General features: G+C 39.5%; 1 protein-coding gene across 3 annotated transcripts in view; it reads right to left on the minus strand.

The window, feature by feature from the left end:
* Nucleotides 1–21867, minus strand: part of TULP4 (TUB like protein 4) — a 150453-nt gene that overhangs the window by 53927 nt on the left and 74659 nt on the right. For all 3 annotated transcript variants that reach the window (XR_009114240.1, XM_058019966.1, XM_058019965.1), the window contains exons 3-4: nucleotides 1464–1592; nucleotides 986–1147 (exon numbers count right to left, since the gene is read on the minus strand). Coding sequence is in view for 2 of the 3 variants with exons in the window: in XM_058019966.1 (XP_057875949.1) it covers nucleotides 986–1147; nucleotides 1464–1592 (291 nt within the window). In the remaining variant the exon portion in view is untranslated. The remainder of the gene's footprint in view (nucleotides 1–985; nucleotides 1148–1463; nucleotides 1593–21867) is intronic.

The following is a 21867-nucleotide window of genomic DNA, read 5'->3' on the forward strand; positions in this document are numbered from 1 at the left end:
TATGCAGAGTACTCTAAAATTATTAGATGCTGCTGCAGAAATGTATATTATTAGTGCTATTATATTCCACTAGCAATTCCCAAAATAACTCTACCTTGGATGAATTCATAGTATTCTAAATTGAGTGGTACCTTGAGTCTTGAACCAGAATCTTTTCCATGGTGGTGTAAAATGAAGGAAGGAAAACAATCCAGCTGTGATCCTAACAGGGTTTCTCTCGGCACTATTCTATGGCTATCATTTCCTTCAGCACTGAATTATACACCCATCACAACCACAGTGGCAGCAAGCGTGAGGAAGGAAGGACCAATCCAATCAGCTCAGCAGTGAAAGGCAAGGGAGCAGTGTAAATCCTGCAAATGAAACCAGTGCTCCTGCTCCAGCCATGCTGGAAATGCTGCTGTGCCCACTATCATATAATTGTTCAGGAAAATGGTAAAGAACATTTTTTTTAACTGGCTTTTTCAAAGCTCAGCAAAACTTATTCTTTTAAATTTTATTTGCGTAAGGCTGAGACATCTCTTCAACACTCAATTACATACATTTGCTTATGCGAATGCAAAACATAACCATATGTGCTGCTGGAACTGCTTTTACTACAAGTGCAGACTGGACAAATCCACACAAAAACATCCAATCAGATGTTTAACAGTCCAGGCTGTATCTCTGCTCAAATGCAGTTATAAGATAGCTGTAACAACAAATTAAGGATACAATTAACAGATTCCTGTCTCAAACAACTAACTTTGAATAAGACTGTATGTGAATCAGGGGGAAAAGTGATGATAGGGAACTTGGTACACTATCATATTCACCTAATAAGAACAACAGGATTAACCAAATTTTCATTATCAGTGGGAGCAGCACTTTTGATGGAAACTGATCTTACTACGTGACCATTTTACTTGGTAACTTTTTAAGAGATGTATTCCATAGCACAGCAGTGCAACCCAACTGATACCCCTAAATGCCCCATTTTCATTACCTGTTGGTCATCTGGAGTCCATATGCCACAGGTGATCTGACTCTCCAAGTTTATTTCTGAAGACCAGTGTCTTTGTCCGCTGACTGAACCGACCAGCACAAATCCATCTCTGTAGGAGATAAGTGCCTGAGTCCCATCGTGGCTCCATGTAAAGTCGCTCACCTTAACATATCAAAGACAAGAAAATAGATATATGAGCCATGTAGGATCTCTTTTGTTGTTTTAATAAAAGGCAGCAGTGCACAGAATGAGACAGGCCAACAATCAGCCCAGCTGAAGCTCTGATGTCATGCCTACTGGAGAAAGCACTGTGCTTGCCAAGTGCCTTTGTGACAATTCTTGCACGTTCCTTCCAATAAGCAAATGTTTCATTTTCTCCTGTGCTTTTTGAAAGGTATGAAGTCTCATTCCTTGCCCTCTTCATTTGGCCTCTCAGGAGCTGATCCCTCTTGGCTGCAGAGAAAACATGCATACCAACCTGTGCCCCACGATCGTTCACGAGCTCCACAGACCATCTGCCTTCGTATTGTATCCAAACAAATATTCCTCCATCTGCATCGCAGGTTGCTAATTTCTGGAATGGTTCGTTCCACCTCACCAGCACAACCTTAAAAGATTACAAACAAAACCAGCATTACCAAAACTGCATGTTGTGCTAACAGCTATTTAACAAGAACCAGTTAGACAACACTGCCAGATAAATATCATTGCATTAAACCCTAAAGATGCACAAAATAGCAATTTTTGGCCCAGCATTAGGCACCTCTCAAGAACAGCTGGAATCATTTTGCCATGGTTGTCAGGAAATGCACAATCTCTCACCGTCAGGCCTTTTTGGAAGGAACTGCACACTTTCAATAAAATCACAGGGAGCACTGGAACACAGGACTCCATTATAGAAGCTGCAAACAGGAAGGTCTGCACAGATTATCCAGCACTCCCTCAAATGATTCCCCCACTGTAATCTCAGAGACTGTCAGACTCTTCATCAAATCATCACCCCTTGCTGACTTCAAATAAAGCTGTATGCTCTGCACACAATTTAAACACTCAGATTGAATACTCATATTCAAAACAACCCCTGAGAGTCTCAAATTATTAAAAAATAGAAATTTCATAGGGAAGTTGCTTTGCTACTGAGTGCATAAGGAATACAAAGCAGCTTTAGATTCTTCTCTCCACATTAGAGCTATCTGAGCTATCTGAGAATCTAATCAAGTCTAAACCAACCAACTGCTCTCTCATTTTTAATTAATACCATTTTAACAAATACAGTATCTCTCGAGACCTCAGTATAAACTGAAAATAGCATGTCATCCTAGTGTGTGAAGTAAAAATTAGCAATAAAACAATTTACCTTCTGTTAGTGACTTTTTCTTAAAAAACATTTTTTCCAAATTACTTTTTTCTGCAAATTTTTTTTTTCCAAATCAGTTTTCTTTCAAAAACATGCAGATATATATGGGACACTTACATTCACACAAGTAAATTCCCCCCCCAGCTATTTTACTGAGACAGAGAGTATGCAAACAAAGTAAATATATATTAAATATTCAATTAGTAGAGTGTCATTTCAACTACTTAAAAAACATCCAGCTGTAATGACACTTTTTCATAAAATGAAATAGACAATTAATCATCTAAAAGCAACAAGCAAAATTTTCCTGAAATATATTTTGCTGTTTACAGAGACAGACTGATCCTCCTAAAGATTCTAGCCCCAAGATGAGCTCTAAGTAGACAGACCCTTCCCACTTCACAAAGAAACCAGCAGTCGTTTTCAGGACTAGGATATAGATATGCATACCTAAAACCTAAACCTGACAGCTGAGGGATGATCTTGCACTATTCAGAGTGTCAAGGTCACAGCTTAAGAACGTGTCTACCAATGGAGCTCACCAGCCTGGAGCATCAACCCTTGACCCACAAAAAACCACAGGAAAACCATTTCTTTGTTCATACATAAAGCTTATGGGGAGAAGCAAGTATGACAAATCACCTCTCTGTTGTTACACTGCTTAGAAGAATTCCATTTGAGATTTTGCAGAAAAACACTGGCTTCTACTTGATATAACCTTGCAGCTGCACTCTAAGTCACCAGTCCTGTTTCCAGTTGGCGAATTATACAATGCCCCCAGATGGATTATATCACACTCAGCTTTTTAAAAAAATTCTTATGTTGGATGAGCAGTAAATAAAATATTCCATTATAGCAATGCAAGCAGATGCATTTTGTTGGAGGTTTCACTGTGTCCTTTCCACCTAAACAAGAATAGCACAGATTTGTCAAAATTTTGTTTTCATTTTGGTATAAATCAAATCCACAGAGCCATAATTTCATTTACCCTGAGGCAAAATGCAACAATGAAGTAAGTGTACTTGCCAGCAACACCTAACAGTATTATGAAAGAAGTGAAGAAAAACTCAAGGATAACATTGAAACAAATCTTCATCCTTAAAAGCTGGGAGCTGCTAAGGCTAATTATGATCATTATTGAGTGGAAAGTACTTCTCACCACCAAAACACCAATCTTTAAACACTTAGACACTGCTCATGTTTCACACATCACACCAAATGAATTCTGCATCAAACCAGAATGAATTGCTAGGCAAAATTTAGGGGAAAAAAGAGAACTAGTTGTTCAAATAACATGAATGCTTTAGCTAACACCATTAAGAATGCTACTACCTCTCCTAAAATTGCCCTGTTCAGTCTGGCTAAGATTTGAGATCAACGCACTATTTTATAAATTAGACACACAAGCTGACTTTGTAATATGAATTATGGGCAAAGTGACAAGAGTCACTTTGTTGTGTTTTCTTTCTTTTCTCTTTTAAGCAGGAATCTTGTTAAAACTTGAAAATTTTAATTCAGATTCTGTACAACCTGTCTTTTGTTTAGACTTGATAAAATATCCAAGAGTACATTTGAATGTAAACAAGATTAACTAGAGCCTCCATCCATCTCAATTAGATACAAATTAGTAACTTCCAAAATAAACTTATTGCTTTATAATGAGAAATGAAAGCGAGACAATGATTTTTCTATGCCTTCTGATAACAGCCTCAAAAGGAAGCAAATTTGTAATTTGAAAATTCAACCCATTTAAACACAGAGCAAATGTTATCTTACGAGGTCATTTTAAAGATGATGCCATAATTTACATTTAACATCTGACTACAGGTGCTGAGTCCACAACTGCTTTGAGTATTTCCAATTTCATTTTAGACACTTAGCATGCTGAAGAAGAGATAAAGAAAGGAAGGATTGCCCCAAGTATTAAGGCTCAAATGTAAAGCATATGAAAACAAGTCCCATTGATAGTGCACTTAAATAACGCATAAGCTTGAATTACCCCTCTACAAAGAGGAATTTTACTGCTAACCCATAAATGCAAAGATATCATTACTTTCACTAACAGCTTCAAGTCACAGAGGACCCATTTCTACTTCTGCCTTTATGGTCCTCTGCTTTCTACTTAGCATCTTCACACAGGTATTGAAGGTCTGAACTGTTTTATGTTGAACTCAAAAGAGCGAGAATGCTGGTACACAAAAGTAAGTTCTGTGGACCATTTATGGTCCACACAGCCTTTCTATATTGTCTAATTAGTTTTGTTGGTTGGTTGGTTGGTTGGTTGTGGGGTTTTTTAATTCTATAAAAAACACAAATTGTGCTTGTTCTACTCTTGAAAAAAAAATGTATCACAGGTATTAATCAGTTTCTAAACAACTGTCTTACACAGGATAGGATCTCTCATGAATAAAACTTGGCCTGAGATATTAAATACAATGTAAAAGCCAACAATTTGCCCCTAAACAGGATGCTGTCCACAAAGCTGTGAGCTTTTGAGTCAGTCTTATGTTTTCTTTGAGCTCCTTTTTATACAAGGAATAGTGGTAAAAAAGTTGTTTTAAAAGTTCAGCATTCAGGACCTTCAACTCCTCTGGTTTAATTACCAACTTGATGTTTTGGAATTAAATTTAATTAATCCTAAATGTGCTAGAAACTCTACCCAATAATTGACTGCATACTTTAATGCTGCTAACAATGTTATTATCTATTTAAGATTTTAGACAAGAAATTTTGAGTAACTGAAATTTTGGAGTAGCAAATGTGTGAGTTATAGTAAACGTGATCTCTTCCCAATAGAAACCAGGTTTGACAATCTAAATTTATTACATGCTATTGAAACTTTTAAATATTTTTTTCACATTTTTCTAACACAATACAAGACCACTAAAATCCAAAACATTTGGAGAGCTTTTGTTATTCCTAATTTCATTATGGTTTTTGAAGGACATAATTGAAAATATGACACCAATCAGTTCTGCAAGAGCAGAAGTCCTTAATCTAGAATATCACACAACAGTCATTACTGAAATCTTATTTCAGTACATACAGTACATAATTGCTAGAGAAGCAAGGGACAAACATTTACAAAAAAATAAAAGAGGTAAGTAACTAGGGCAATTAGTTCCTGGAGTTCCTTACCAAATTTAGATAGATTTCATTATGGATTTACTGTAGTGAGTCACAGTGACTCATTTTTTCAAATCTCTGATCCTCCATCCATTTTACTGGGGAGAGGCATATGCTCTAAAGATAGAGGTCTTCTCCAGCATTCATTTTCACATATGCTATGGATATGTGAAAATGGATATGCTTGCAGATGGACTGCCACAGCAACAGAGAGCAGAGAATACTCCATGCCAATGCTTGATAACTGCCTAATTTGCTACACCTGAAGTGCCACATTCCTGTATCCAGCATGAGCATTTCTGCAATTACAAATGAAGATGACATCTTTGCACAGTGCACAGGATGAGATGCATTCTAACTCCATTGAGCATATGGAATAGCTGGCCTTTCCCTCCCCAGATAAATCATACTACATTTCTAATGCTATTGAAAGTTATTGAAATAGTTCCCCCTTCCAAGCAGCGGCAGCACGAGACCTAACTGTTCCCAGGACAGAATAACAAAGGAGATCAGGCTATTGCCTACAGCAGCAGAGTACAGCACTCAGTCTATCCAAAGGCTTCCTCCAATCCTAAGCTTTTAGGAAAGTACTCAGCTTTTTAAAGGAACATATAAAGGTTGAAAAAAGCACTGACAAAAGGGGTTGGACAATCTACCTGGAGTCACTGAGCATCACCTGTTTGCTTTATCAAGTAGTCCTGTTATGCAACTCCCTAATAAATACATTGGTCTTTAGTCATGGATACAACTAAGGATAAATATGTGCATACAGTAGGTGCAACACACTGGCACACATTGCAGTTTATTACTGGCCACAGAGCTGAAAAATCTCTAAGTGTATCAACTAAAGAAAAAAGATGGGTGGGGAGTGGGGAGCAGAAATGGAACACTGAAGTACAAGAACCAGAGAAAACACCTTTATATGCAATAAAGGCATTTCAGTGCCTCTCCCTCCACTGTACAGAGAGATACAGCTACACATATATACACATATGTGTATATACATCACATACATATAACACGGGTATGTGCATGAATACACATCCCTATCAATCCTTGAGGAACCTGTGCCAGCTTTGTACATTCACTAGCTAACTAACTGAAGTGAGCTAACTGAAGTGGATTTTTGTGACTAAAATATAATTTGGACATTGGAACAGGCACCCAGAATAAGCAGTAGAGTTGCAGTTCATAAGCTGTTGCTTCTCACCACACTTTACCTATAACCAATATTTAGTTCTGCAAATTTTTAGTTCAATTAACATTTAACTGTCTTTTAAATATAAGTATTTTTTAGCATAAAGGTTCTCTAAGTTTTCTCTCTCCTAGTTTCTCACACTGCAGATTGTTTGCAATTGTTCTTACTTTCACCTTCCCTTATGACCTTTATTTCGTGCCATTACAATAATGCCAGGATTATTCTCTCCATTCAAACTAATTCAATCACACAAAGAGCATCAAGCAAGTATTTCTCCTCCTAATAATACCAGACAAAAAAGCAGCAGATGTGGTAGACAGCAAGCTGGCATCACCCATTTTTCCTATCCTCCTTGTCTTCTATTGCATTCTCTAATGACACTCCCTTATCTCTCCCACACCTGCAGAGCTCTGACTTTTTGTTTCCAGTGACATTATAACCGGATGAAGTGCCTCATTTGCATGTGGAGCTGTCACCTTCCTAGGTATGATACCCATCAAGGAATTATTATTACTAAGAAGAAACTACTACTATTAATAACAAACATTGTGCTGCAGCTAAAGAATGGCAAATCTGTAATGGCATTTACATTTCTTGAAAAAAATTGCCAGCTCACAATAAGGGCTGCAGGTTACAGAGGGCGTATATGAATGGCAAAGAAGTTCTGGGAGACAGAAAACACCAAAATTCCAAATTCTTCATGCTTCTCTAGACTAAACAATAAAAGTGAGCTCTCCTCCTAGAAGGGCTGCCTCCAGATATCTGAGGGACAGATGTCATACAATATTCCCTATCCATGCCTCAGGATAGGCTTTGGTCAGTGGTGCCCTGTGCCGAGGGCACGGCAGCTGCTCACAGCCCCCGGGGTTCAGCTGCTGCCACTGGCACAGCTTTCCACTGCCACTAGTACATCCTGTGTCCCAGGATCCTACATTTTCATTGAAAGAGGTGTATTATCCTGTAGCTGCTGTCATCTTGCTTGTTCTGCTCTTTGAAAAGAAGTTTCATTTATTTTATTTTTTTTAAAGCTTACACTCTGATTTCATGGTATAACATTGTCAATAAGCTAAGCATGTCCCTGGGGACTTAGCCTTGTGCTAAATGAAATCAGAGGTAAGGCTGGACCAGCAAGAAAGTGCTGACATTAATGGACATGAAAGGTCCAACCCTGTACCTTCTGACCACAGACTTCTCTGTGGCTTTCATGTGAAACCCTACTCCAAATCCCTAACTCAAACACCTCAGGTAAAGCTCTGAAGTTAAGTTCAATGTAGGATACATCAGAAGCTCTGTGCCATTTTAGTGGACACACTTGCTCTAACTTTTTCCCCCTTTCTCCTTGGTGTCTGTTTCCATAATGCTCAGGGCACACACCAGGCTGACAAAGACTGGGATCACCTGTGCAGCTACAGAAGGAGAAGGGGCCAGGTAGGAGCAGTGCAGCTCTCCAGGAACAGCCCTGTTCCTGTGTCCGTTCCCCCAGTGCTCCCTTACTCTGTGTGTCAGTGGCTGGCAGCCTCTGCAAGTAACAGTGTGGTTTTTGCTCACCCACTGGGAAGAATGTTGATGCTCCCCAGCAAGTTTTGTTAATTTGCTTTGCAGATGAATGACAAACACACCTATTTTTAAAAGGTATCTTGAGGCTGGCATCCAACCCACCACATATACCTATTTTTGAAAGGTATCATATGGTTGGCATGAAATCCCCAATGGATGCCAGTCTGATCTTTAAAAGCTTGAGGAAACGATTTTGGCAAATAGACAATGGCAAAACAAAAATTCTTTGGAGGGCTGTTTTGAGGAAGGAATGCCTTTAGTGTAAGATGTTGTCTTAAAAATACCTAGACTGTCAACATCTCACTGAATACATTTAGGGGCCTTGATAGTAAACTGCCAAGACGAGGACTCAGAAAGGCTCTAAAGCTTTACAGGTCTCCTTAAGTGATACACTTCATTTTAAGAAATACACCCTCCTCAGTGTCTATTAGTCCCAGGGATTTGCCACATAACCATTTTATTTGTTCACAGAACACAGAATGTGTTACGGTATCGCCTACTTCAGAGGAAAACAGGCCCAAGACTCCTCACAGGTACCAAACAAGAAGTATCACGCTCCTATGAATGAAGTGGCTCACAGTTCTAAAGGAATTACTCTTTTCACTTTGGACTCACCACATTTAATTGTGACTTCAGAGAACCACAGTTTTGTGGGACATTTAAAAAAAAACCCACACCAACAGAAATTTGCTGTATCCAAAGTATATCCCATACATATGTTTGGGAAGCAGAAGATTTGACAGGTCAGAACAGAAAGTTGGATGTGAGAAAAATAACAGGTGATATGAATCTAACATGGATGAGAAGATGTTGGTATCTAGCTACTGGTTCTCAGTTGAGTAAGTTTGTTAACTATTCCTTCAAGAGCTAATAAAGAAAATAGTTGGTGATAATCTGAAGGAAAATAATTAAGCATGAAAAATTAAGACTTAGTCACCCATATGCACAAGATAGCTGCACACTATTATGTTCTTGAAAGGGAAATTGGTGGAGGTCTGCTCTTCTCCCATCTTACACACAACAGTGTGACAGTGAGAAGGTCATGGTGTGCTTTTGACTCCTTTCCCTTTACTGGGATCCTCAAGTCCCAAAAGCTCTTTCACAGAAAAGACAGCTGTTTCCACAGAAAAACAGTTTAAGTTAAGCCACACTCAGCTCCATGAGGCAAATTCTCTTATAGCATGCACATTCCTACCACTGTCTCTTGACAATGGTCATCCTGTACTTGGGCTGTAAGATGTATCTGTTTAATTGCCCATACATACTCCCTTTAAATGCAAGGGCAGGTCCAAGTTAAATAAAAATAAATCAAAACTGAATGTTGGGAACGATGAGCAAAGAATAAAATAGTACTTTCATTGCCTTCCTCTGTAAGAAAAAGATTTCGCTTTGTTGTAGCTTCCAAACAGATAAAACACTGCAATAAATAATGCAGAGACAACTATTTTAGCTCAAGATGAACAACCATTTTGCTATAAGATCAAAAGACCAAGAACAATATTGTTCCCCCTCCTTCTAGCAAATCACTGATGAGCACCATTGGGAAAGGTTCCTTCCTGTTAAAATAAGACATGCAATAACTGTGCTGAGCTGGAGCATTTATGGTGGAGTATTTTCTCACAAGAAAAAAAAAAAGGCAGTAGATTTAAAATCTCTGGTATTTAGTGTACACTAAATTAAAAGTACATGAGCCTAATGCTCATTTAACTAACATCTGACAAAATTACATTACAGATGGTATAAATCAGGACCATTTCAGAAACCTAAACATTTACATTCACTTTTGGACTGAGTATGAGAAGCTCATTGTAAATGAACCTCATGCTTTAAGAACTAAAATAACACTCACTGATATCCACCAATGCCTCATCAGGGCTATATGAATTCAGAATCCATACACATCTTTGTTAGAAGTTTTGAGAGAAGAAAAAATCCAACCAAAACACCCCAAGCATAAAGCAGATTTAAAATACTATATTTTTTTTTTACCTGGCTAAAAATAGAGAAAAATACTGGATGCAGAGATATAGAAACTTTGTAAGAGAATCTATGGCTTTTCTTGTCTCTCTTCCTTTTAAAAATACCCAAATATCCACCTTCTAAAAAATCCCAAAAAATCAAAGAGGAAACAGGCTAACAATAAACACTACTGAAAACCATTCCAACTCTGAATGAACTAGCTCTACTCTACTTTCTAACAGCATCTACTTATGAACTCCTGCACTATCTTCCCACCTTGTAAATGGTCTCTGTTCAGGAATATCCCCAGGGCAATGTATTGCTGCAAAAAGCCAGTGAAGTGACTATGACAGACAGACTCTCCCTTATACTCAATCTTCCCAATCCAGTGGCTAAAAATTCCTGATCAAGTGTTCATATCATAGTGAAATATAATGTTATAACTTTACATGCATATATTAACTGAAAAGAAACTATTCAAGAAAGAAAAATAATCTACTAGGGAATTTGAAAAGAAAACACTTAAAAATGTCATATAAATTCTGTTATATAAAACTGTGCTAGTTAACAAGAGGAAAGAGGTAACATAAGTTCTTCACTTTCTGGAGTCTATTCTGAGAAGTGCCAGAAAAATAATGGTGTCTCACGACCACACACAGAGGATCTGCCCCTATCAAACACACTAAGTCTGTCTATCTCAAATATACCAAGGTGACAGATCACATTTCTGCACATCAGATATTCAAACTCATACAGCACAAGAGCTAAGTAACATTATTCCAGGTTTCTGAGCATCATCATTAGCATTTGTGGTGGACATTTTATAATCAGAAGCTGATCAGTGACTATCTTCAGGATTTTCCAGGTTAGACTATAATTTAGCTTGGACTTGTTTAGATGAAATCACTGTAAATGTCCACCAAACAAGCCTTAGATAGAACCTGACTGCAGCACAAAATTCGTGCAAACTCTCTCCAAGGAGAGGAACTTCACTCCTTAAGAGATACAGTAAAAACTTGATTTTTGTCAGCAATGTAAACAGAAAAAAACTCAAAATTCACAAGGAGCGTCAGAGAGTGTTGTCCAAGCATGATTACTTCTCCAAGAGCCACAATACTTCAGCCCTAGTTATTTTTTTCAAACACAAGGAACTAAAAATAAACCAAACTTCAGCAGAAGCACAGATCAGCTCTCCAAATCTCTTATGATCTCCCAGGTGATAATAGCTGTGCACTAATGTAATTAAGCTGAGTTATAAGGTGGATTTGAGACAGATGGTACAGCTGGGCACTTCACTGCTGGAGTGGGACTACTTTCCTCTCTGAAATACCCAACTATTGTTACCCCAATCATCAAGCCCACTCATATGACCTCTGTGTGAGTTACACACCATTATAGAACTTTTCTGTCCACCTGAGGAATGCTGGTGACCTTAAATTAGTCACAGATACTGAGAAAAGAAAGCAATTATATTCATTTTTATTGGACTGCCTGGACTGTCTTTGTGTGACTCATGGAGACTGTGCATCCCTAATCCTTTTGTGAGACTGAGGAAATTCCACCATGTTATTTTGCAAATTTTGCTCTGACTTCAAGCACAAGGGCACACCCGAACCCCATCTGCTGGCTGGCCCAGTGGGGTCACTCATACAAGGTTCAGCTAGTGGTGTTTAGGACATGTAAACAGTTGTGTTTATCAGCTATTGAAGGGACTGCATAATTGCTGAAATGGACATGGAAAACAAAGTGGAAAATGAAATAGTGTCTACTTCCAAGAAGGACAATGTGAGGGAGCAGTCATTAAAACAGGGAATGCTTTCTGCAGTGGCAGAACTGCCACTCAGCACCTGCACCTCTCAGGACAGAAAGGTATAAAGAGAATTAAATTAACAACACAATAACTAAAAATCCTAATATTTACATGCAAGACATTCAGCTTAGCATATTAGAATAAATAAGACAACACATACCTACCAAGAATTATTTTGTTAATATATACACACATATATTGCCCCTGTGGAGGCTCTGATTCAGGCTTGAGACACACTGGCCCACTTAATTTGCAATAATATGATACAAACTTCTGACAATGTGAATACCAGATAAAGAAATGCCATACTCTAGGAAATGCCAAATAGCAGATTTTCAAAATGCTATCCTTGCTTTGGCTGGCCTGCAATTCTGCACAGACTGTTTTCAGAGCAAACCTCTCTTAGGAAGTTTTATCTACATTTGCTAATTCTCCGTGAAATAAAAACTGTATCATGATGCAGTTGGCCAAGCGACCAATAATTTTCCCTGCCCGACTTTCCAGAGAACACAAGGGAGCTATAAATACAGGGTTAAATTTGTTACTTGGACAGGCAAAGTGGACAACCCCAGAAAGCACAAATCACTGCTATTGCTCTTTACCACCATGGCACACAGAAGTCTCAACTAAAACTGACCCCCATGTTGTTGGAACTGTACATGTTATGATCAAGCCTTTGGAGTTTTTAGGCTTGAAAACAAAGCAAAAACCAGGCTAGGGAAGGTTTGCTCTACAGAACTGTAAAATTACTATTAGCCTCAAGAGGGGTGAACTATAGTTGGGAACATAATCCCTGGGTTGTAAGGGTCACCGTGAAACTGTCAGTGCTGGCAGGAAGGGTGACAGGCAACACATACCTAAGGACAGTATCACACCTCACCTAACGCAAATATTAACAAATGTATTGATTACCAGTGGTGCAGAAAGCAGTTTTCAAGGAACTGAGGTAGAACTGACTTGCAGAGACCAAAGAGCAGCAATATTCAACCTTTAACAACCCAACCAGTAGAGGAACCACAGACTAGAGATGGAAGTTGTCTGATCTGTATCCAAGAGCCTGAGCCAGCTAGCTTATATGCACTGCATCACTTGAAAGTAATTTTTATAGTCTAGTTTATCCTTTGCTTCACCCCAAAAAAGAGGGAGGAAAAGCAGTAAGTACAAACATTTCTGTTCTTTTTTTTCCCCCCTCAGTAATATCTTTAAGAAAATTTCACCAGGCAAAATGAGCAGATGTTTTCTATCTCAAGTCACTTGCATGTCAACCAGCATATGGAATATTTAATGTTTAGAATACATTGTTGGGGTCATAATTAATGGGGTCCAGTTGGACACTTGTCACTAGTGGTGTCCCCCAAGGTTCAATACTGGGCCCAGTGTTGTTTAACTTGTTCATGAGAGACTTGGATGAAGGGACAGATGCCTCTTTGGAGATTTCACTGACACTCAAAGCTGGGAGGAGTGGCTGATAGCCCAGAGGGCTGTGCAGCCCTCCAGAAGAGCTGGAGACGGGAGCATAGAGAGGAACTGTCTGAAGTTCAGCAATGGCAAATGCAGGGTCCTGTCTCTTGGGAAGAATAACCCCAGGTACCAGCACAGGCTGGGGACTGACCCGCTGGGAAGCAGCTCTGCAGAGAAGGTCCTGGAGGTCCTGGTGGATATCAAGCTGTCCATGAGCCAGCAGTGTGTCCTGGTGGCCAAGAAGGCCAATGGCATCCTGTGTGCATCAGGAAGAGCATTGCCAGCAGGTCTCTGACTGTCACAGTCCAATGAATTCCAACTCAAAACCAGAAAACACTGACCCCTTATCTACAGCATTACTTCAGACAGGGCTGAGGAAAACACTTGCCTTCATTCTATGCATAATTTCCATTTCTTTATGATTTACAGATTTTAAAGTAAGTTTTGTGCTTCTCAGAAAGAGTTTTAAAGCATGGAAAGCAATAAAAATTTTGAGATATTGTATTAGAGGTAAATAATAAAATAAAAGAATGCATACTGGCAAAGTAGTCATGTAAAGGGTCAGCAAGTACTGGAATGACATGAAAAAATAAGGAAGGCACGATATTATTAAATGTTACTGTAAGAAATAGAATGATATTCAGGAAACTGCACTTTAGGTTAAATATCAAGCAAAGCTTTCAGCAATGAATGGAATAGTTGAACGGTCTTCTAACAGAAAAGGTGGAATGAAGCCAACCTTTGGAATCACTTCATACAAATTTTCACATATTGTAAGGAGGTATATTGCAGGGAATTTTTTTTAAACTGATGTGGTTATTGAAGTTCAGTGGTTCTCTTATTAAAACACTGTTTTCTTATTCATTAACTGAGAGTTAAGAAAAATAATTGTGGTTTATTGATGAACATAAATTACCTTAATTTTCTAATGTTTTTACAGAACACTATGACTTTAAATTTTATTTCAGTGCTGAAGTGTTGCACATACATAGGCTAAAGACATTATTTCAGGATAAGTATGTGATAAAGAAAAAGTCCTATTCTGTACAGCATACAGAACAGTCCTATTCAGTGCAGGAGAGTAAAGAGGAATGATCTTACTTAAATGTGTGATTAAATCACATTTTTGTGTCTGTCTGTAGTCTGGGGGTATAGAGGCTGGCTGTCTAGATGGTCTGAGAGCTATTTTCATGTCTGCAAGCAATGAGTCATTCCAGTAAGTTTTGCTCTGTGTGTGCTCTTGTTAAACTCTGAAATGTTAGTTTGCCTGCATTTCCAGATCACAACATTTCCTACAGAGCAATGGAGTGAAAGAGCCCAGGAAAAATTCACTTTCTCAGAAACGTTAATAATTAGAGCAGTGACATCACTAGCAGGATGACCAAACAGCTCTACTTGGAAATTGTTTGTTCATATCAAGCAGCTAGTGGTCTTGGGAGAGAGACTGACTGTATGGGTGGTTCTGAGTGCATCACATCATAACAGAGGAATCAGGTGGTCTCCCTCTCTCCAAAAGCAGGGAGATGGGGTGCTAGAGCCACAGATCAAAAGCATGGAATCAACACTGGGACCCTAGATTGAACAGAGAGTGCTTTTCACAGAGTTCTTTATGCAGTACCAAAGAGTACTCTGTGCTGGACTCAAGGATACTGCAGGGACCATCAGGTACCTCCATGTTTAGATGCAGGAGAGGAGGAATCCCAGAAAGCTGACTGATGACCAAGCTCAGCTAGCACAGGGCAGGAGATGGAGCTGAGCTGAGAAGGCTCCAGCTAAGCACCCCCAAAGAGTGGAGCACAGAGATCCCACAGCCACAGCTCTCACCTACTAGCTTCCTCCATCATCCACTACCCCAGAGCTTCAGCTGGAAGCTGGATATGCAGCTCATGGCAAGAGCTGCTTCCTCCTGCTTTGCCATGCCAGCCCACCAGCCAGCAAACCTCCGTGTCAGCACCAACCACATCCTCACAGTTATATCCCACTCTGCCATCATTTCTATACAGTAACTCCTTTCAAGTACATTTCTGTAGGAAATACCAACAAAAATGTTGTGCCCAAGTATCCACGATGCTCACACCTGAGCACTGCTTGGCATGAGCCACGGCAGGGCATCCTGCCTGGCCTGCAGCCACCCTCCCAACCATCCTGACACTGCATGAATCACCAAATCCCAAACTCAGTATCAGAAGAATGATTTTGCTGCTAACGTGGAATTTGCCAAAGCTGACACTTTTGTTGAGCAGGACAGAGCCCGATTCAGGGAGCCCTGGGCAGAGTCGCCCTGCAGAGTCAAGGAGTGCAGAAGAGGCAGCTCCTGAGAAACCTTCAGTGCCCAGCTTCACATGATCTTGAAATATTCCATTTATCAGTACTAAAAATAAAACCATGTGATGTGGACTCATGCACTGGAGAGTCTGCTGTTAATGCCATGAAAGCCCAGCAGCTGAGACACTGTAACCATAAGCCAGCCATCTAGAGTTAATAATCTTATTTGCATTTATGACCCAGTTAGTTAACGCTATTTTAACAGAAATCATACCAGCCTTCTTAATCTTTCCAGAATTCTGCTATTGTTACTGCAAAGGCATATGCACAATTTATCAGGCATTGATTTCCCCAAACTCTCCAGTAGGGAGGGTTTTTTTCCATACCATTTCACTGATTCCAATCAGCAGGTTTGCATTATCCTTGCCATTTGAAGGCCAAATATCAGCATTTTCCATTAACGTTTTGGAATTACCTTATCTTCTGGCAATTAAGCAGAAATTAGTTTCTTTTTTTTTTGCATATATAGCTTTCCCTTCTCAGGAGGATTTGCTTACCAAGGTATTTTCAAATATCTAACTCATACCTTTGAAATTTGTATACAACATCATTAATAATTGTTCAGAATATTTTGAATTATCCTAAAATATCATGTCACCTACAAAGAAGCACAAACTAAGAGAATAACTACGCCAGCTCTGAGCTGGATGTAAGACTGCAGGTATTGTTCCTGGGGAGGTTACTATCAGGTGAAATGCAGGACTCCATGACTGACTAGCTGATGTCTTGCCAGCATCAAATTCACATACAGACAAATATAATTTAATGCAACCAAACTCTTGACAAAAACTATGAACTGCTCATCACTATGTACTTACATACACATACAGGCATATCCATGAAAACCACAAGCACTGGAACTGCTAGTGTTATTGTAGGCAAACAAAACCAATAATTTTCTCAGCTTAGGTTTGATTATTTCCTTTAATCATTTAACTGAAGACTTCAGGCAAAGACAACAGTTCCTTACATCATGCCTTCCAGTCACTGTAAGTGAAACAAACTCCAGAACACAAGTGCAGAAAGCTCTCTTGCTTTAGGGCCTTTTTAAGAGACAAAGATCTTCTACTCACATATGTAATGCCCATATGACCAAAAAAAAGCAACTTAACACTTTCTACCCAGATATAAAATCGCATCAGTTCCTGACCTGACATTACACTTCTGAAATCCCATCCCTGCAAGCCACAGACCTTGGCGACTTCAAGAGATGCTGGGAATGACCCTTACCTGGGTTACTCTGTTTCAATGCCTGAAAAGAGACCAAGCTGCTCTGAATTCAGGCACCACCCACACCGGGGTGGTCTCTAGCTTGCTACTGAGAATCAGAAGTGTTTTCACACCTTGCAGACAACTATTAATGAATTACACCTCTAACCTAACACTTTCTGTTAAGAAGGAAGGACAACCAGCAACAGAACATGAAGATATCCCTGGCAGCTAGTCTTAAAAACTTAAGTCTAATATTCCCTCCAAAAGTATCCAACACGGATTATGGGAGCTGTATATATTTCTGATATCCATTAAGATAACCTTTTAAAAACCTTGTTGAATTCTTCAGCACAACAACTTAGTGCTGTATTGACTTTCACACTTTAATCACAGATCTGAACAAGAATTTCCTTTTATCAGTTTTGGAATTTCAACCTCCTGATTTCTTTAAATAGTTATTCACTTTAGTGCTTTAAGACAAGCAAACAGAAACTTACCCCAATCTACCTTCTCATTACCATTTGCTGGTTTATACAGTTTTAGCATGCCTCTTCTCTGACTCATCTGCTTTCTAAGGTAAGGAGTCACAATTTTCTTCAGTTACTCTCCTCGAATGAGACTTCCTGAATTCTTTTTCAGTTTCATCTTGTGTTCCAGAACTCCCACTAACTCTTGAATGTTATTTTGAGGTGAGACAAGGGCGTTCTAGACATATCAACTTTTATTTCTGGTAACTATCTCCATGCTGTTCTTTATTACTTTTCCTATTCTTAATGGTCATTCCTAATTACATGTTTTCAAAATCACTTGGATTGTTTCTATTACTATTGTATTTTTCAAGTCAGCCACATCCCAAAAAAGAGCTTGCTATTCTCAGGTCCAGCTCCTTCCTAAGTGGAGTTCTCCAAGTGGGGGTGTAGGACTGACAGCGTCATAGCTCTCCATGCTCAGGGACCAGACACCATTCAGGCAATTCCCAATTCTGCCTTTCAGCAGGGCTAATGGGGCAGGCAGAATGGCACAACTGTGCTGTTTCATGCTTCTGAGAGCAGAGCAGTGCCCACCAGTTTGAATTAGGGATCTATCACAACACCACAGTTAACAGACCTAACTGGGTAATGCACCTTTTGCTTCTGTGTTCAACACAGGGTTTGAGCCATCTTAGTCATACCCATGTTTCTTAATAACCACCCAAGAAGGACAACGAAACTTTCTAAAAGCTTTCATGATTTGAATCAAATTATTTTCCATATTCCAAAACACCTTTCTCCCCATCAGTCTGGCATCATTTCCTCCTGTGCAAATCTCAGCAGCTGCAAGCTATGAATTGTGACCTGTAAGTAATTCTTATTTCAGCTAATTTCCCAACTACCAGTATAAGCTTACTGGGATGTAATTCTCTAGATGCTTCCTAGAGCCTTCTAACACATCTATAGTTCCACATTCTTATGATGTGGACTTCATATATTCTGTCTAACACCTCAGGCACCTCATACTTGATCTCTCAATAAATTTGGACACCAATCTGCGGTGAGGATTGCTACTAATAAATAATTTAACATTTCTGCAATATTCTGCTTTCTTGAACTGCTACCTCTGTGCACAGCAATTCACCCAGCAGGCCCATCCATCAGTTATCTCACCAACTTCAGCTTCTCATTCATTTAAAGCACATTCTGTTATATGTTCTTCTTTTTTCCTTCAGCTGTGTGCTCCACTGCCAGCATTTTGGCCTTTTGGGGTTCATTTTTATGTGCAGTAGGATTACTTTTTGGGCTTACTTTTCTTTTGAGGGTCCCAGAGTTAAGCACCTTCTGAAGACAGTGGTTTCCTTCTCTCCAGGAAATGTACAAAAGAGCAAGGAGCACACAAAAAAACATCAGGTTACTGGATCTCAAAACCTCAGGGCAGAGGTACTGCCCAGATCTACTGTGGATGGAAGAATAGATTGCCTGCTTCTCTCAGTTGCAGGACTACAGGAGAAAATGTTCCTGGTGTTAAAGCCTGTGCAAGGAAACACTTTTACTGTAACTTTCTCCCTGTTTGTCAGATTTCAAAACACACCAGAAGGTTACAAAGTAATCTCATTTATAGATGAACACACAAAAACAATTCAAGTATTTTAATGTGGTCATCAGGAGTAGAATAACAAATATTAACAGTAAACAGACAAAAAGCTGTAAAAGTTTAATATTTTTAAGTTTAAATTTGGAAATTTTGCATCTGAGATGACTTTTGAATGCTTGAGTAAATGAACATGATAGACATTAACGAAGACAATGAATTACTGAGAAGGTCTATCACCTATAGACCTTATCTCCCTCATCCTACAGACCTGCTCTCACCTTTTCTTGCGAGATAAGGAGAGTTAACAGCTCCACAAGAGATTCAGGCTTAATCACTGGGTCTTACTCTTTGCCCTACTCATCACAGCTACATAGTGTCTGCATGTAAGAGACTTTAAACACACAGTGTCCCTCGGCAGTCTCTAGAACAGCAAGTAGAGAATGTTAAAAGTAAAACATATACAAAAAACAAAACAACAACAACAACAATCACCCCACCAAAAAAAAAAAAAAACCACAAAAAACCAACCCAACAAAAAACCCTGCCCTGTTTGATCCTTTTGTTCCTCTCAAGAATTACATGTCTTTCCATTCTCTGTTACCTACGCTGAAGAGGGGTTTATTAGGCCACTCTGTAACAAGGCCCAAAATAAATAACATTTGACTTGCTTTAACAATGCAGGGCATTGCCTTCCCTTACAAGTAACCTGAGCTGACAGTCACAGTATGGAATCCTCCTGTTTTCTAAACAACTCTTGGAGTAATTCTTACCGTAGCACTGAACAGAATGAACAGTTCAGCTGGAAGTGAAACAAGAAAAGCATGAAATGGCACGACATGACGCACGGCTTGAACAAGAAGCTGGCACTGTTGAACAGCGCCAGGGCAGTGCTTAGGATCTACATAAACCCTCTCAGGCTGGTTGAGAGGACTCTTCTAAGCACCATTCTTTGTGGGAGACTCAGGAAGAGCTGCAGTATAAATTTTCTTCAGAGGGCAAAATTCCCACTTCAGCTGCTTGTTCCCATGGCTGGTTCCTGTCTTACTGCTCCTTCATTTGGGCCAATGCAGTTGTGTGAGTGGCCACACCACACATCAGATTGCAGAAAGAATGCCTCACAGCTATTAAGTTGCTGCTGAACTATGGTGCAGGAAAATAAACTTCTTGAACAAGCTGTGATACCACCAGGCTGCCCATGGAAGTGCATCCATGCTCCCTGGACAGCATGGCAGTGACAGAAGCAGCCTGGTGTGAGGTAGAGCACATTCATCTGATGTTTGTGGCTCTTGTGCCCAGTGCTGCTCAACTTCTACACTGAGTTCCACCTATCTGGTTAACCCTGGAGCCAAAGGCAGGCTACAGCCCCAGGGAGCTCCAAAACCTGGCTTCTTCTCAGGGAGCCCTGGGCACGCCTGGCCCCAGCCAAGAGGAAGCCTGGGCTGGTGTAGGGCCCAGGCTGGAGCACCAAGCACTGGAGAACAAACCCCAAGGAGCTGCGGTTTGTTTGTACAAGCCATGAGAACAGGGGTCCTCTCTGGCCATTAAAGGCAGCAGGAGGACACGAGTTAAAAGAGGGTGATCTGCTCTTCCCATCACGAGGATGATGCATGCCTCAAGACTCTGTGTTTTGCTTCCTGACTATAATCTGAGAAAATATTCAGATCATAAGTGAGACTGCTGAATTTTGGGGGATTTTAGCACGTCTATTTTGGGTGCAAAATTACTGGCACCTTGCCCCAAACTGGCATTGCAGCCAAAAACAGAATTCATGATTGAAAGGTTTATTTTTCTTTCTTCCACAGTACTCTTTCCATCTCCCACACTCACTATAAATAATGCACAATCCTCATGTGAAGTGAATTAATAGAGGGTGAAGGCCAGAAATATATATACTCCACAAACAGATCCTAAAACCCCTTTCTTTTTGGGCAGCTATGTGATCCAGGTTAATTCACCCTCTCACCATGTACCCAAAATCTAGAGGATATAACAATTTATCTACAGAAAAGAGTTTGTCTTCCTTTTTTTTTTTTTTTTTTTTTTTTTTTAGCTAAATCCACACTGTTCTAAGACTCAAGCTGTGCATACTCTTAGTATTTAACAAAGCTCTCATTTGAGACTCATCCCTGCTCATACAGCCCAAGCATTTGAAGTCCACATAATACTTTTAAGCCATTTCTGGTCTCAGAGTCCAAAACCTGACTCCCTGGATGTAGGATTTAAGTAATTCTCATTTTTATCACGATCCAGCAAAATGAGAACCAAGCTCCAGAAATAAGGGTAAAATTGACAAACCCCACTTTTTAAAATCTGAAGTCTACAGTCACTACACTAAGGACACAGCAATGCTACTCTTAAGCACAGGAAGAAAGATTAAAAGGCTCCCATGGACCACAAACTACAATTACTTCATTAACCTTCTTGATTTTTTAATTCTCTTGCTAAAAAAAAATCCGATTCAGTTAAATCATCTTTTCTAATGACATTCTCTATTCCTGAAGCATACACTAACTACATTTTGTAGTTAAAAATAAGCATAAAGCCCACTTTGTATCACCACTGCATATTAACCACAATTTACAGTACTGTATTTTGTTCACTAGCCAAGGTATTTCATGACTGATAATGGCAGACATTAGAGGTTCTTATTCTAGGACAAAAGTTCTCAGCTGGAGAATCATGAAGAGCATTCAGGAATTACAGCCATGCTCTTCTGAAAACCAATGAGAGGAAGATATTAAAAAAAATTAGTTTTCAAAGAGAGGTCAGTCTAGAAAGAAGACCATTCTACAGCACTGGACTGAACAATC

The sequence above is a fragment of the Melospiza georgiana genome, chromosome 3 (assembly GCF_028018845.1).
Source record: "Melospiza georgiana isolate bMelGeo1 chromosome 3, bMelGeo1.pri, whole genome shotgun sequence".
Classification (NCBI taxonomy): Eukaryota; Metazoa; Chordata; class Aves; order Passeriformes; family Passerellidae; genus Melospiza; species Melospiza georgiana.